At 41.8% G+C, this 13,094-nt stretch overlaps 1 protein-coding gene across 1 annotated transcript; it reads left to right on the top strand.

Moving 5' to 3' along the window:
• Positions 1 to 579: 579 nt before the first annotated feature.
• pi4k2b (phosphatidylinositol 4-kinase type 2 beta) lies at positions 580 to 12,696 on the top strand. The gene is made up of 11 exons (XM_086142727.1): positions 580 to 1,070; positions 5,621 to 5,772; positions 6,445 to 6,525; positions 6,612 to 6,731; positions 6,944 to 7,075; positions 8,541 to 8,694; positions 8,974 to 9,035; positions 9,420 to 9,522; positions 10,378 to 10,511; positions 10,597 to 10,656; positions 11,361 to 12,696. Exons 1-11 carry the CDS (start codon positions 722 to 724, stop codon positions 11,532 to 11,534), a joined length of 1,521 nt encoding a protein of 506 aa, XP_085998853.1. The 5' UTR covers positions 580 to 721; the 3' UTR covers positions 11,535 to 12,696.
• Positions 12,697 to 13,094: the final 398 nt, after the last annotated feature.

Here is a 13,094-nt window from a genome sequence, read left to right as displayed (position 1 = left end):
TCACTCACAAAGTGACACAAGGCATCATCACACTTGGACTCGATGACATTTTGAGATGGAGTGACCAATTAACATTTTTTACCAAGACATCCGAATGTTGACTATTAGATTAGATATTTGAAGAACATGTATGGTTCAAAGACCCTGTTTTTTCGCTTTGTGGTTTTGGGCTATTCGCTCTATTGAGCCGAAACACGGCATAGCAATAGCTTAAAATCCAACTATGGCAAAGACAAATGATTGATAGTAATCACAAAAAAGAAATTGGAACCGGTTAAATACCTTTATCCGTAGATTTTCTAAAAGCATAAACGCGCATGATCAATGAGGATTTCCAGTGGGCTTCAGCTGTGAGTTGACTTATGAATTTACGAGGTTTGTGGATCTGATTTGTATGTCAAAATAAAACGTAACAAGGCTGTTTTTAACGGCCACATTGAATAGAAGTGTTCTAAAAGCACCCGCGCAATACATATTATCGCGATATTTCAGAATTTACAGGGCGCGCATGAATGCAACACTAGGGCGCATGCGCAATGGACTACATAGGAAGCAGCAGACCGATTATGTGGACGTATCCGTGAGTGAAAGCCGCTGGTTTCGAATGATTACATTTGTGTTTATGTTCTCTTTCAAGGCACGGGGTGCGTTTTGATACATCGAAAAGAATTATATTTAGTCATATGTATATTTAATTTCTTGGGGAAAGAACTGAGCGACAATGATGTCAGAATGCGACCCAACAGAAACCTGCGAGCCTGTTCTGGACAGCGCAGCGACAGAGGTGCCTGCGCCGGAATCTCACTTTCAAACAAAAGACCCTCCTGATATATTATCGGACAGGGGTGTAAATGGGTTTAAATTCCCCTCGAACCCCGGAGTGGCCGTTCGTATCCCGGACTCTTGTGAAAGCGTCCTGACCGAGCTGGAGACGGACGGCTCCGGCGAAGAGGCGCTGTTGTTGCCGTGCTTATCAGGAAGCGCGTCGCCGACGCGGGGCGTTCGAGAGAAGCGGAGCAGGCGGAACAGACACAGCTCTTCGTCCGATAAAGACACCTTGGCCTCCCCTGGTAAGATACCTGCTCCAGATCGGGGGCTTAGAGGCGCATTTAGAGCAAGCGCTTACGAGTTAGTATGCAGATATGAAAGGGTTGCTCAATGAAAATCCACTTAAGAAGCTGACTGCATTGGGGGGAAATTACAACTCCCTGGGTTCAGCGTTAGATCACAATGCAGAGCAACGTGTTGAGTTCGTTTCTTTCTCGTTATACCGTCACAAATGAACCGTGTGCTCCCCCGGGGGTGTCTGAAGGTTCCAGGGGCACATTCTGTTCCAGGCACGTAACTTATTGCAGTTAGAATTCTCACTCGCGTTACTGTGTAACGCGTTACTCGCATGTTTCCACCGTCTGTTCACGGTGAGCCACCCTGTCAGAAAAGGTCTTATGCAATCTGTCCACGTTATCAGGAGGTGAGCTGGAACATTCACCTGTTTACCTGACACACTGTGTGGCCCTTCAACCGAGGAGGCAAATCATAGGGGACAAATGTATCAGCTGCCAAGAGTATCAGACTGGAAACCTTTTAAATGACATACCATTATAATACATTGTCCCTGGTTTCATTTGTATACTCTCAAGCAAATGGTTTGAGGAACTTTATTGAACTTGTCAAAGTAACCCCCCCCCCCAACCACACACACACCCCTCTCAGACAAACTTTCCCAAAAGAAAAAAAGAAAGGGGAAGCAACTTATCAGACTTACTTTTATCGAAGGTTAGAAGTCTGTGCAGGTTCTGAGTTCTATTCAAGGTGGAAGTCGTGCATTAGCTCCAGTCACTCATGTTGAGCCGCTGGTTTGTTAATGGCCTTAGTCCTAACCACTAACTTTAGAGTAGGTTTTGACAGAAAGACTTAAATGAGAGGGCTTTCTGCCACGATGTGTGTGCTCTTTTTTTGCACCTGTCCAAGACCCTCATTAAACAGACCAACTCATGCACTTTTGTAGATTAATTAAGAATTATTTTAATGCATCCATTTTTGACTTGGCAGTTGCTGAGGGAGATCTTATCTTTAGTTAGATGTTATACCATTAAATAAAATTATGCCCCCCCTCCTCCCACACATACAAAAAAATCTATTTTTTCACGTTTGATTAGTGGTTTCTGCATTCATTGGCAGGATTCTGTGAGGGGAAAAGGTTATCTAGTTGCCTTGGAAGCAGCCACATTCAGACTTTTCCTGCTAATTGGATTAAAAACATTACTCCTCCTCACACCACCCACCTCATTCTCTTCAGCCTCTTTCTCCAGCAGTTGTTACCCTCTTATTCACTCCTCCTAATTTGTCTCTCTTGGCTTGGAAGTGACAACATCCCACCTCTTCAGGCCTTTATGAACCACGCTGTTCAGGTGTAGAATTACATGTTCACCGTCCAACTAGTCTCACACTCAGTCACATTATCTCGGAACTATCTAACCATATTTCTCTGCAAATCATAGCACTCTCTGCTGGAAGCTGGCAGTTATATTCTGGTCTTTCATGTCTCACAGAACGTGGATGAAACCTATGTGGGTCTTTGTAGGTGAGACACAACTTTCACAAATTATTTCTGTTATTCAATTTCTGACTGTAGGGCGGTATGGTGGCACAGTGGTTAGTCCTTTGGCCTTATAGCACGAAGAACAAGGGACCTTTCTGTGTGGAGTTTGCATTTTCTCCCTGTGTTTGTGTGGGTTTCCTCCAAAACAGTTCAAAACCATGCAGATCAATTTGAAAAATTGCCCCGAATGAGAGAATGAAGGGTTGTCTGTCTGTATGTGGCCCTATGATTGACTGGCGACTAGTCCAGGGTGTACTCCGTCTCCTGCCCGATGGCAGCTGGAATAGGCTCCAGCATCCTCCGCGACCCTGAGTGGGATAAGCGGCAGATGATGGATGGATGAATTTCTAACTGTAGCTGACAGCAGTGTCTGTCACAAAAAAATATCAATAACACTGAATGTTATGTAATGTGTGTTTGTAAAAGCAACACAGGCTTATAGATTGTTTTTAGGCAATTAAGAGAGTATGTTATACCCGGTAAGCAGGGCCAAGAAAATATGTAAATCAGACCATCGCAGCTGCATTACATTACAGTGCAGTGCAGTCAGTAAGATCATAGAGCAGGCTGGCTGAACTGACACTCTAAGTGGGGTGGAATGGTCTTGTGAAATCAAAATTGACAACCTTCTGTTATTCTGTCAACATCACCATTCACCAAATGCTGATGTGTCTACCTGGTTCCATTTTATTCTTCGTGTTGATGTGGATCTTTATGAGGTGTTGAGGCCCGAGCTGGTCAGACAGCGCACCTATCTTGCTCCGCATCCAATATCTGATGTGATGTTGATTGTTGAAACCAGAATATGGATTAAGCCTTTTAATGCTTCGGCGACATCAGACACATTGTAGCTGTCTAATTAAAATTCATCTTGTATGAACACTTCAGTGGGTGCTTTTAAAATGATTTTTTCTCAAAGTAGACTGTGGAGAGTGCGCCACGCTCCTGCTAAGAAGGATTTCTGCAGAAAGACAGACATTAAAAATGCAGGAGGTCCACGTGAGAAGCTAAAACACACATGTCGGGTAGCGCACGAATGCTCAGTAGCCCAGTGTCGTGCATGCTGATGATGGAGAGGCAATTCCGCAGAGAGAAAGAAATCGCTTGTATTCCTTAACCTGCCTCTTCTGAGGCTGCGGTGAGAATAATGAAGTGAATGAGACACTGCTGCACTCTGCGGTCACAATGCACAGCAGCATTATCAGACTCCTTCCGATGATAGGACAATTGAATGTAGACACACATACTTCATCATACAAGACAGCTGAATAAACAAATTGAATTATATACAGGCTTTTTGTTGAGCCGATGAAAACCTTTTCTGCTTTGAGGCGAGAAACAGGACATCGTCTCAATCTATCTCCAGAATTGATAACAGTCCTAATTACATGATAACGCCACAGTGACAGTCATGACCATTTTGTTTCAGCTGCAGAGTGGTGTTAAAGCAGTTCGTTAGCAATCTGTCAGATAACCCTAGGTTGTCCCAACTACAGTGGGGAATAATAGCTTTTCTTGTTTTTGTTTCTAGATTCAGCACGGTTAGTGTGCCCCTGTTGCAGACAATGTGCTTGAGCTATTAATTTATTCATGTAACTCCTGTAAATTGGCACCACTATCGCACCCATCAGCAGAGGAATCCAATTTAGTCCACTTTTCCATTGATGACTTTTTTTACTCTTACGTGACACTCAACAGTTCAGACAATATCAATTAGAAATTGAAAATTAACAGAACATTCTTAGGCTACGTTTAGTTTCTATCGTTAGAGCTTTAAAAAGTTAATTTAAACTCATCAGATGCAAAATAACAATGCAGTTGTTATCAAAAATAGCTATCAAAAATAGCAGCATTTATTCTTTCCACTCAATAACGCCATATCGGTCATCTGCTGATGCAAACCATGTCATCATGTAATAGCTTGTGTGTAAAGTAAACACATTTCACATGCTCCACGTTGAGGAGGGGCAGGAGCAGGAACTGCCAAGCCCTGTGTGGTTCTTAACTCAGGTAAATAAAGTTGGATCCTTGTGGAAGGTGGCTGTCAGGTCCGGCGGTACACTGTCACTGCCGCCGCATCGAATCTGCTGGTGGGTGTTTTTGCTTGAGGAGAGCTCTATTTTTGGCTCCTTGTAAAGAGTTGGTAAAAAAATGTTTTTTGATGACCTGGGCTTAGTGAGTAATAAATGGAGCACGAAATAGAAGGCCAGCCTAGCATGAAAGCACCTCATGTGCTCACTGTGAGGCTTTTAGAGAAAGACATCAGAGCAAACATTGAGGTTAGTGGATTTTGGGTGACGGGCGTTATCCTGTTTTTTTATGTCAGCTCATGTTGTGTTATGCAGGTGAAGGCTGAAGGATGCCAAATAGTGCTGACTTGAATAATAAAATAAATATCTGGTGATATTGTATCCCATCAAAGAATATGATCTCTGTTAGATTTACTGATTGGTTGGGGGAAGTAATGGGAAAATGCCATGAGTAAATTGGCAGTGAGTGAACTATAAAACCATAGCAACATCACCAATATCCGCCATCAATTAACTTGCATATCAGTTAGTAATAATTTCCATTTTTCTAACAATGCAGCAATTAATCGCCCAAAAAGCTTGAAATTTTTTAAACAAGCAAGCAATGACCAAATTCCCAAGATATATATCTATTTTTTTTTTTTTAATCAGCAGATGCACAAAGGGACTCTTGAACATCCTGATCTTCATTTCTCTCCGTATTGCCCTTCACTGGTGTCTACAGTGAAACAACCCAGATCCCAGTTGTTATTTCCTTGTTATCATTTTTATGTCTCTGTCATTTGCTCCCGTCTCCTCCCTCTGCATTCAGGGGGTGGCCTCATAAAAATCGATCTTTGTCTCTCCCCACCACTCTAACAAATGGCTTTAACTGCCCTCCAACCTCCCCTTTCTTTTGTCCACTCCTCTCCTTCTACGGTCCAACTGTCAATACACTGATTGATGCACAGATGTGCAGCATGAGTGAAATTAACCTTTATCTTCTTAGGCACCAACAGCGGGGACTTCAATCATTTTCCTGATGATCCCGAGTTTGCAGATATCATTCAAAGGGCGGAACAGGCGATCGAAAACGGTGCCTTTCCAGAGAGGATTTCTCAGGGTTCGAGTGGGAGTTACTTTGTCAAAGACCCAAAAGGGGTGAGTGGAGGGTCAATTTAATGACTAAGGATGAATTCTAAAATAAACTTAAATATAATTTTGTGTGGAAATGCAATATGAGTAGAAAAAATTACCGCATCACACAGTCAGTTCTGACATTTTCATTTCAACCCCCAGTGCATTTGTAACAGTCAATGTGCAGAATAATAAAAATAGACTTTGACTTACAATGGGTAGCATCACAGTAACAAATATCAAGTACAATAGAAATAATATTCCTCTTGCACTTGTTAAATAATTCTCATTAATTGTCAATATCGATTGGCAATACAGAATTGATATTTGTACAATAAATATCTTGTCGATGTAAATATATGTATGTGTGTATGTATATGAATTGGTAGTCCTAAACAGACCTGTATAAGAAAACAGGGGGCTGCTAAAATACACTCCCCTCTGCTAGTCAGAAGCAAAATTTATGGTCTGTTTTTATGACATTGTTGGTCAGTGTGACTGCTTCACCAGCACATTTAGGAGCAGTAAACATGAGTAATTTAGAGCTGAACGAGGTAATACATTACAGTATATATGAAGTTATGTTGACAGATTTGCTGTGGTGGGGCATCTTGCAGTTACCTGCTGCCATTTCTCAAGTCAATGGTTATCAGGAGGGATTTTTGGCAACACATCATTGTCTTCTTTTTTCCCCAGAAAATCATAGGTGTTTTCAAACCAAAGTCAGAGGAACCGTACGGTCATCTGAACCCCAAATGGACCAAATACTTTCATAAGGTACTCTTTTTGCGTTAAATCTGCCCTGACTACATGCGTCTCAGCTGTCCTCTGCCTAAACCCATGGCTTTTCTCTCTCCTGCCAGCTGTGCTGTCCATGTTGCTTCGGGCGCGGATGCTTGTTGCCCAACCAGGGTTACCTCTCAGAGGCAGCCGCTTCACTGGTCGACACAAAACTTGGCCTGGGAGTAGTGCCAAAAACCAAGGTTGGTCTCGAGATCCAACGATTGTGCGATTTACAGTGTGATGCATCTCGCTGTTCCTGAAGCTGATGTTTGTGGTCTTGTGAGTGTAGAAGAGGTGAACACACATTGAATTCCAAAGTCTGCATGAAGATGTGATTGTTTTAATACAGTAGCCTTATTATTATTATTTTTTTTTTTTACCAGAATGTTGAGATTTTTCACTTCTCTATCAGGTGGTGTATTTGGCCAGTGAGACATTCCACTACAATGCCATAGATAGAGCCAAATCCAGGGGCAAGAAGTACGCTTTAGAAAAGGTTCCCAAAGTTGGACGACGTTTTCACCGAGTGGGACTTCCTCCTAAGGTAACTGGTTATTTGTTGACCCCCAGCCCCCTCCATCCCAGTCGGAGGTCTTTCATTATTGATAAAGCTACAATCTGGATTTTTCTTTTTGCAATATCTGGCTATCAGTGACCTGCAAAAATGTAAAGCAACTGATTTTAAAAACACTAAAGTTGAACTCTCAGAATTTAGCAGACCGCCCAACAGTATATGTTCATTTTTGGTGGAGTGCCTTTCGGTGTCAACTTGTGTACTTCAATAAATGAAGTAGCTGCTTGTGACAGCAGAGAACTCACCATACATGCTTCAGTCCATTCATAAGTCCCATGTCTGTGTCAGTCATTTCAGCCCCCCTTGGTTTTCTTTACAGTCACAGTAACAAGTTAATGCAGCCACACAGACGCGAGTCTCCTATGGACTGTGTTAATTAAACGGGAGAGTTGGGAGTTTCCCCCTAATATCGTTGCACGCTAATGTTTGTATAAGTCGACAGTAAACCGTTGTCCTGCTAGTTGTGATGACATCAGATATGCTCATCTCACTGTAATTTCATTGCGGACTTATTTGTCCGACAATATCAATGCTCTGTCATCCCTTTAAAAGTGAAATGCTTAAGCATGTCTGTGCTTACTGTGAAATATATTCGAATCAGCCCTTTTTCCCCCTAGCATTAGCAGAACCGTGAGAATTAATCAGCTCTGTACATTTTCAGATGAGTGGAGTTTCTATTTTGCAAATCTGCCTGCTAAAGTGTAAAAACTCTGAGGCAAACTTGCTAGAAATGGAGGGCTTTGAGTAGCAGCAGAGCAGTAAGGACACTGACACAGTGTCTGTGTGATGACCACGAGTGTGTGAGCCATAGCATTCCCACGAGACAACGCAGATGTTCTCTTCATGCAGGACGTGTGAACCAGACATTTGTCTTGCCTGAAAAGTCAGATTTATTGAAATAAGGTCAGTGGAAGTATAAATTCAATTTTCTTTAAAGTTATTTCAGGATCTTTCAAACAGTTGTGTGTGTGTGTATGCGCACGTGTGCGTGCACGTGCTTGCTCTTGCTTCCATTGTAATCAGGAATAGCACGATGCACACGATGTGTTCTAGATGCCACAGAGCTCGATGTGGAAGCTGGATGTGAAAAATTTACTTGAAGTGGAATGAGGAAGTTGGGTGTAAGCTGATGGTTCAATCTTTTGACATCGCTATTTTGGCAGATAAGGATTACATATGAGGCTCATGTGAAAACACTCAGTGACTAAAGTTTTGCATGTTTAAACAACAGAAATGTATAGGAGGAAGAGGACACTGGGAAGCCTCCGTCATCAAGGGACGTTAAAGGAGAAGGAGCGCAATTAAAGCTTTATAAAAACAAAGAGTAAACCCTTTAATTCAGATGAAAGTATTTATGATATGAAGCTGCTTATTCCTTTGCAGAACATCAAATGCCAAAATGGCGCCATTGACACGGCAGCATTTTGTCCTCCAGGTCGGCTCGTTCCAGCTGTTTGTGGAGGGTTATCGTGAAGCAGACTACTGGCTGCGGCGCTTCGAAGCAGAGCCTTTGCCGGAGAATGTCAGGAAGCAGCTGCAGTCACAGTTCGAGCGACTGGTAGTGCTGGACTACGTCATCCGAAACACAGGTGAGGTTGTGTCCTTGTTGACATCTTAGCAGGGTGTTCATTACACCAAGACTCAAAGTTGTTTCACAGTCCAGTCATCCGACTATTTCCCTGTTTCTAAACTGAACAAACGCTGCAGTAATTTCAGTGATTTTCTTTTCTTTTTTTCCATTATAAACCATTCTACTTCAGAACATTTGCATTTATCTGTACTTCATATTTCATGTTTCTAAGTCACCATTGGAAAAAACTTCATTTAATCACTGCAACTAATGTACCACTCCTTTCGTTCCTCCTTAGATCGAGGAAATGACAACTGGTTGATCAAGTATGAGAAGCCCGGAGAAGCAGAGGGACAAAAGGCAAGGCAAATTCAACAAATTCTTAAAACGTGTTTGTCGTGGCGTGGTTCACTCAATGATATTTGTTGATAAGTTTTTCAGTTTTGTTTTTTTTTTTCCATTTCAAACAGGCCATACCCAATAGCCAACTGGGAATAGCTTGAGCTTTAATTCAGAAACACACGCTTATGCCCTTGTGACCTTGCTGGTTAAGACAGCCTGATTACTATCTCTCTCATCAATCATTCTGTGGCACCTATTGATAAATGAGCAAAAGGTTGTGCTCCTTCTGTCCAACTCATCAGACCTTTGACAGTGATCAGTAACCTCCCGTGTCATTAGTCATTCATCACTCCGTCATCTTTGCAATGTTCTCTACGATCCTCCTCCCCATCCCCACTGTAGGATGCGGAGTGGCCAGAGAACAGTCCAGACCCCTGCATCAAGATCGCAGCCATCGACAACGGCCTGGCTTTCCCCTTTAAACATCCCGATGAATGGAGAGCCTGTATGTTTCTTTCCTCTCATTGTTCTTTTTTTTTTTTTTGGTTTGTTTCCATTCTCGTGTTCTGCTCCTGCCCGTCATAGCTCGCACCCTGTGTGCACAAGCTGACGTTTAATGACCGCTCCTGAAAGTCCGTTTTCTTAAGTTTGGCAACTGGGTGAAGTTATTAAAATTGAATAAATGGTAATCTAATTTTGTGAAAGAGGAGCATAGACATTTTAAAAGAAATTACATTACATTGCATTTGGCAGACGCTTTTATCCAAAGCGACTTACAATAGAGGACATAGGGACTGCTAATACACTTGCAAATACACGATGCACAGGAAATATACAGAACAGTAAGCTTGGGTTAGTGAGGGTTTTTTTTTTTTTTTAATGGACAGAGACACACAAACGTACACACACACACACACACTGCATAGCCTAACTTGCTGCCAACCTGATCTGGGGCATCAGAGCAATAAAAAGTCCTGATAGAGAAACGTTTTTACCTGTTTTTACCTGAAATGATCCAGCTTGAATCTAGTTGAGCGGTTTGAAGTAAATTAGGCCCATTGGGGTTGCCAGCCTAGCCATCAACACCAGTGTTGTTGATACTGAAGTGACGGAACCTCGTAAAGCGATTACCATGTTGTGTTTACTGACTTTCGTCCAGAATTTTTGAGTCAAACACCTGCTGTCAGTTTTTTGTCAAATCCAGCTGGCATGGCTATTTTCCTAGTATTTTCTCCTTATTTCCTTTGTTTTTATGCTGTAAGGGAATTTAGAATTCACACTAGCTGAATTGACAGACATTTGCCTGCAGACCACTTTATTTTCCCATTTGTGAGCTCATAACTAACTGTCCTTCTGTCAGACCCCTTCCACTGGGCTTGGCTCCCCCAGGCCAAGGTGGCCTTCTCACAGGAGACCAGAGACCTGGTGCTGTCTCGTCTCTCCGACATGAACTTTGTCCAGGACCTCTGTGAAGACCTCCATGAGATGTTCAAGGTACAGGACGACCCTCTCAACATTCATTTAGTTTCCCTTTTTCTGATTCGGTAACACTTGCTAACGTGAATACTTTCTTCATCAGACAGATAAAGGTTTTGACAAAACCATGTTTGAACGTCAGATGTCTGTCATGAGAGGGCAGGTACGTTTACAGGACTTCAGTTTTTTCTTCTAAACTGTTGCTCCTATGCCTCTGTTGGGTCCTGTCATTTCAAATTTCTGGCTGTTTCCTTCCTTAGTAACATTCTCAAATATAGTTTCTTGTGTGCGCCTTTCTTTTGCATCCTGTTTTGATTCTCTCTCCCTCCCTCTATTTGTGTGTGTGCCCCACTTTGTTTGCCTTCCACTTTTCCCTTTTTAATCTCTCCATCATCCATTTGAATCTCATAAAGCAGATTCCTGTCTTAAGCGTTTCTGTTTTCATATTCTTATACTTTGCATCCATGGACAATCATTGTGCACCTCGACTGAATAATAACACTGAAGGACCTAAAGTGTTGCTCATGTTCAAATGAAGCCAGATGAAGATTCATGACACTTTCATGCTCTCATTTCTGGCATGTTGGCTACCCAGTGTACTATTAAACTGTAAAACTCAAGGAAAAATATTAGGAACCCAATTAGTGCTTGAGTGTTTCTGCTAAGAAGATAAAGTGAACAATAAGGACCATAAACTTAAAAGTTTCCTTAAACAAATAATGGCTCAGGCATGTTGAAGAAACATCCTGCTGTGACATGCAATCGCTTACTGGATTAAAACTATCAATTTGTGTTTCTCTCTCACTAGATCCGCAACATTTTTTCAAAAGTGTGATTATACATGACTTGTGTTTTCACCCCCTCAAGGTTTTGAACCTGACACAGGCTCTCAAGGATGGGAAGAGCCCCATCCAGCTGGTACAGATGCCCCGCGTAGTTGTGGAACGCAGCCGCTCTGGTGGGCAGGGACGCGTGGTCACCCTGGGCAACGCCTTCACGCAAACCTTCCACTGCAAGCGGCCTTTTTTCTCCTCGTGGTAGACAGCGGGATTACTTGCGACACCAGGAAAGACTCGAGCAACAGCTCGTTTTTGTCTTAGAAGTGACAAAAAAGGAAAAAGATAAAACGTCACAGTGGGAGCATGTCATATTTTTGAAGAAAGACATGAAGGAGAAGACATGGGTGACTTACAGGAAAAACGTATTCACTTTTTGTTAGATTTTCACAGAGACACAGGGAGAGCTGGAAGAATTGGCACATCGTCATCTCCCCTAGAGGTTGAGTCTACACGTGTTTGCTGTGGTGACTGGATTGGATAATCACCATTTCCTCATAGGATTTTTTTTTTTTTTCAGCTTTATTTTTTTTTGTTTCTTTGTTTTTTTTTTTAAACCACCCAAAATACTTAATAAAGCCCCTTGCAAGGTCTCATCCTGGGACTAAAGGCCAAAGAAAAAGCCCCAACTCGACCGCGATCCATCAGTGTTTTGGATTCTAAATCCCGGGTTTCGACATTCTTCCTTCCCAGAAAGTTCCGTCTCGAGCAGCCTTGATTCTGGCCAGGAAGTCAAACAATATTTGACTAACCTTTCACTTAGAGAAATATACAATAGTGTACAACACATTCTAAATGTACACTCACACCTCTGGAAGGGAAGTGTTGGACCATTTGGACCCACACCCACGGGTCGAAGCACTCGTTACCTAGCAGATGGATAATCACTAACCCAGTGTCTTCAGCCCTTGCTACTGCCAAAACCTGTGTGTAGGAGTGTTGAATTGCCTCAAGAAAATAATATTGATGAAACTTGAATACAAAACCAAGGAGGAGTACGTGGAATAATGTAATGGCTTGAATGTAATCTGTTTACTGTTTCTACGCGCAAAGATTCTTCCTAAACATTTCAATACAAGTGAATGCTGTCAAAATTTTTCTCATATCAATGAATGTATTTGTTGTTTTACATGTATTTAATTGCTGGCCACCAGCTTCCTCTGGAACCTCATAGCACGGGGGGACCACAACTCCCCTTTTTAAGATATTACACAAGGAGGAAAATCAATCTTAAGGACACTATCTCACATTCTAGTGCCGTTGTGTTTTCTTATGTATGCATCTTGAAATTTCTATTCTAACATAATGATTGTATGAGAAGAGTTGTATATTTAACAGATGAGAAAATAAAATTTTGGAAATTTCAATCTTTGCTTTTGTACTATAGTACGCAGGTAAGTGGGAGTTTTAGGTTGTTCTAGAGACAGTTTTGGATTTCAAGGTTTTATGATGCAGTTTTATGACAATCAGTCAAACACTTTCCCATAGATGTTTAACATTACTAACAAGCGACCTCACGGTGCTGTTCCAGTGGTGGGTAAAACAACCTGGTGCTGAATAGATGGAAATTTTAATCTAGTTTCATCATTTTTGCAATTATGGCCATCATCCTTTCTCATTTCCACTGATTTGATTAAAATTAGTTACTAAATTTTGGATCTTCTCTATACATTTGAGACTATCTTTTGCTCCTTTTTGAACAATTTCTTTCTGGTCGATTTTATTTGTTGGCCACCTAAAGCAATGGTCGGACAAGGAAAAGCTC

Source organism: Fistularia commersonii, chromosome 35 (genome assembly GCF_037954325.1).
Source record: "Fistularia commersonii isolate RoL2024-O1a breed Wild chromosome 35, RoL_Fcom_v1.0, whole genome shotgun sequence".
Lineage (NCBI taxonomy): Eukaryota > Metazoa > Chordata > Actinopteri > Syngnathiformes > Fistulariidae > Fistularia > Fistularia commersonii.
Note: the sequence above shows the minus strand (reverse complement) of the source record. Positions and strands in the feature narration are given on the sequence as shown.